General features: G+C 39.3%; 1 protein-coding gene across 2 annotated transcripts in view; it reads left to right on the top strand.

Annotated features, from left to right (window-relative positions):
• pde9aa (phosphodiesterase 9aa) overlaps positions 1 to 4340 on the top strand; it is a 127795-nt gene that overhangs the window by 100385 nt on the left and 23070 nt on the right. For both annotated transcript variants that reach the window (XR_004334190.1, XM_032530261.1), the window contains 2 exons: positions 2592 to 2676; positions 3528 to 3588. Coding sequence is in view for 1 of the 2 variants with exons in the window: in XM_032530261.1 (XP_032386152.1) it covers positions 2592 to 2676; positions 3528 to 3588 (146 nt within the window). In the remaining variant the exon portion in view is untranslated. The remainder of the gene's footprint in view (positions 1 to 2591; positions 2677 to 3527; positions 3589 to 4340) is intronic.

Raw genomic sequence — 4340 nt, 5'->3', positions numbered from 1 at the left:
TTGGGTGCTAACTCTAGCAGGAGGATACCACGATTGGTTTTTCTCTCTACTGACAGGCCTCCACATCTACAAACAACAGAGCTACACGTTGAAATCGACCGGAATTCTCCTTTAAATAAAATTAATTGAAACCCCTCCACTCCACACCAACAAATTTAAATGTAACACTTTAAATTGAAAGAGTGTCCCTAACCCCCACTAAGGGCTATCCTTGTGATCCATATCCTGAAATACATTGTTTAAAAGAGTATACATGGAATTCCTTTGCTTTGTTTTTGACTGTGGTATTGAACTAGGTTTTAAGAATTGTGGAATTACACTGATAATGGTATTGGCTACCAAATATCCTGCATTGTGACATCCCTAATCCGGACTGATGTGGTTTCTTATTCATTGTATTCATTGCAAATTAAAGAGATAAAATACTATGGGGGGGTACAAGGTGATGGCTGTGTATCAGAGGTTGGGTGTTTTCCTTTCAACCACGAGATTAGTGATTCAATCCCAGGCTTCTTCGGCCAATGAGCAAGACACTAAACCCCCCCGATCTCCCCGGATGCTGTCTGTATAGCTGTCGGCTGCTCAAAATACTAAGGATGGGTTATATGTTTAAAAGGTTTTTTATAGCTGTTTTCGCATACACTCCAGATTTGTTTTGGAGGAACTAGGTCCCGACACTGTCCAGAGTTTTTCTTTCACACATGTAGCACACAGCAGGAGGCTTTCCTTGTCACAGGCGTTCTCATTTCCTAGAAATACTGATTTAGTTAGATTTACATGGCGTCAAGTAGCAGTTCACAACTTTGTCAGGTTAACTGACAAAACTGAGTCTCTTGCCATTTCTTAAATTAGATAGATAGACATAAATCTGAAGCTATCCTTTAATATTTGTGTGTGAGTGTTTACAGCCATTGTGAGCAGTGTTGCAAAACTTAACTTAAAGGACTGTACTAATTTATGGCAACATTGGATTTTTATTGATCAAAAATCAATAATAATCAGCTTAGATGTGTAACGTCTGGTTATGTTATCCCACAAGTCTGATTATAAATGGACAATGGATCATTTTTTTGTAGTAACAGTATATTACAGGTATTATCTTTTGGGGCATTTATTTCCAAATGAGCTTTCCCGGCCACTACAGGGATTACGTACCAAGATACACATATAAACACATTGACCATGTCTCTACACCATAAAGAGTGAAACGTTTCCAAAAATAAAAACAATTGATTTGTTTTCACGTTAAAAAAATTAAGTTCAAATTGCATTGAATTGAGAATATTTTAAGAATGGATTATTATTAAAAGATAAATTTCCAGCCAATTAAATTCACATCAAATTCTACTTCCTGGGGTTGTGGCCAATTAATTCAATTGAAATACCTACTTTTGGCTTAAACTTGGATCTTCCAAAATTCTGGCTTGAGAACCCTGCAGGACAAACTTGTATAAATAAATAAATAGTTGGCGTTTCATGGACCTACATTCATTGCCCACACTCCTTGACTGGTTTTGTGTAGTAGTAGTTTCAGATCTGACGCACAACCACTTCACACAAGCGTGCCAATTGCCTGGATACCTGGTCGCTATGGAAACAGCATAGCGCCCACACAGATCTCCATCCTCTCATGACTTTGGTCGCCATGGTCACCTATGCTAATGGAAGGTGGAGTGCTGTATGAGGCGCCCTTTTCTGATTCAGCAACAAAAGAGGTGGATTAACGATGGAGGAAGCAGAGTCAGATAAAGATATGTGAGAGTCCAAAGAGTTGGGATATCAGCTGCTGTTAGCTGAGGTGAGATCCAACCAGATAACAGACAGCTTTTAATATTAATGCTGGGGGTCTTCACCCAGACTGCTGCAGGTTCAGTGAGTGGGCTTTGCTGCTTTAACAATGTACAGCTGCAGCATCTGTTTCCCTCTCTCAGAATCCACCTCCTACACCACCATCCCCCGTTTCTTTCCAAGCTCATTCTGCCTTCTCTCCGTCTGTCAAATCCTTTAAATAAACTGCATGGGCCTATCAGTATGGTTTTAGCATAAACTTGCCATTAGATATCCAATGGGGCACTGATAGACTTTAAACATCCAGCCTGCAGAACTAATGCTCCAGTCTAACCTACTCTAGATGTTGGGATTACTTCCATTTTCAATCCCTTTAAGTGCAGCAAAGCAACATGTGACTGACAGCAAACCTGTATGGCAAAATGTTTTTGTTAGATCTCTGAGAGATTGGGGGACAGTTTAGGCCTCACATAATCCCAATCATCACCTGGGACTTTTGTTAGTTAAAACTTTTTTTTAAATATGCCTATGCAGAGGAGGGTATGCAGGAATGGGAAGGAAAGTGAGGTTCTGGTTTTGTTTTGTTGATTGCTTTATTAACCAAGAAAACAAATGCACGAAACATTGATTGCCACAGTAGTGACCTGACCATGTCGCTCCAAACCCCAAAAAAGGCTAATTATACAAAGAAAATAATGTAATTGTTAACTTAGCTTTATTACCCAAATATGTTCTGGGTAATGTTATATGTTTGCAGCTACGAATGGCATCATTTGACTCGCAATGACTCTGTCTGTCTACAGTGGAGGGGATGAAGGTGGTGGAGATTGAGAAATGCCGCAACGACATCAAGAAGCTCCGTCAAGAGATGGCATCTAGACACAACAGGTGATGGCAACAACAGAAGCAATTCTCTGCTCAATAATCACTCCATCTCCCCGGGTCTTTTCAATCTAATCAACACAGAGGGGTGCGCCTAGCCAGAAACTCTCATGGGACAGCCCTATTCTGTTTAATAGCAGAGTCCTGTCTGGAGACATTGGAAATTTATCAACCACTATTTTGATATTCATAATCAAATTAAAATGTTATTCAATTACATTTTATTCATAGTCTCAAATCATAACACTCATAATGTCAGGACATTTTACAGATAGAGTAGGTTTAGACCACACTATGATCTACAGAGACCCAACAATTTCCCCAAGAGCAATTTCAGCAATTTAAGTAAATTATAAGCAAGAGTTCTTCTAAACAATGTGCTGCCAACATGTTCAACATTAAACAAGTAAATAATAATAATAATAATAATAATAACCAAAGATTGTGTAAAATATATAAATGAACCAACAACTGAACTCATTATTGTAATTTGTTCTTTGCTCATTCATTTTTCACAATACCTGAATTTTATTGGCCATCATTTTTATTTCAGTAGAGACATTTGTATTTGTTTTCCCAATGACACTTTTTTTTGATAATTGGACTTTTCACAGTAACACATTTTATTTTATACTGTCACACTCTCAACCTTTTGCCAGTCGCATTCCCCCTTGCTCTTAAACTTGAACATGATGCTGGTAAAGGTTCACTGTTAAATCTACATAGCATTGGAAACCAAGGTTGTTTTACTGACTGAGGATCTTTATATATATTGTTTTAGAAGTAGTAGAATTAGTATTGATATTGTTATTTCTTTGTAGATTAAAGTGTTTAAAAAAAAAAAAAATTGTTTTCAGTAACTTCCTGGAAGACAATAAGAAGCTGACTCCTCGCAGAGACGTGCCCTCTTACCCAAAGGTAAGCTTTTCCTATGAAGTCTGTATGTTTCTGTTAGCCAGGTAAGTCTGCTGATGGCAGGTGTTCTAAGAAATGCAACGCCTCTGTTATGATTCCAGGAATGAGAATGTTTAGTTCAGTCGCAGACAAGCGGGTCCATGTGACACCTGTGAAAATGTTATTGGCCAGTTTTATCGATGTTTATCACGTTTAGTCGATGTCTATTCCCAGAAACAGTCAGTGCAGTACAATAGGTCACAGTGAGATAACCATCATCTCATCTCCACTCTGGACACCAGGGAATCCATAACATGTTTACACATAGGCAGACGTATTTTAAAATCATTCACCTGTTGACAGCTAGTGCTTGCGTCAGTATGGCTGCTAGTGATATTTGTTGCACATTTAATACCTAAACAGTCCAGCAAGAATTTAGCAAATAAAGTCAAATAGTGCGGATGATATTAGGTTATATATATGCAGTAGGTGTGTATAGGGGTGTGTAAAGGTGTGACCCTGAGCCAGGCCAAGGCAGACAGGGTAACTGCCAGCTCTGTTGCCTGCAGTACATGCTGTCACAACAGACCATAGACGCCCTCCAAAAACCTGCCTTTGATGTCTGGCTATGGGAGGACAACGAGGTAAGACTGACCAGCTCGCTGAACCCGTCTCACCTACAATTACCCTCTCTCTTCTTCTCTCCATGTGCTCTCCCTTCCTGTCCCGCTGCCCTGTGTGTGTGTGTGTGTGTGTGTGTGTGTGTGTGTGTGTGT

Source organism: Etheostoma spectabile, chromosome 11, assembly GCF_008692095.1.
Source record: "Etheostoma spectabile isolate EspeVRDwgs_2016 chromosome 11, UIUC_Espe_1.0, whole genome shotgun sequence".
Classification (NCBI taxonomy): Eukaryota; Metazoa; Chordata; class Actinopteri; order Perciformes; family Percidae; genus Etheostoma; species Etheostoma spectabile.
The sequence above is the reverse complement of the archived record's forward strand: the minus strand, read 5'-3'. Positions and strand labels throughout refer to the sequence as shown.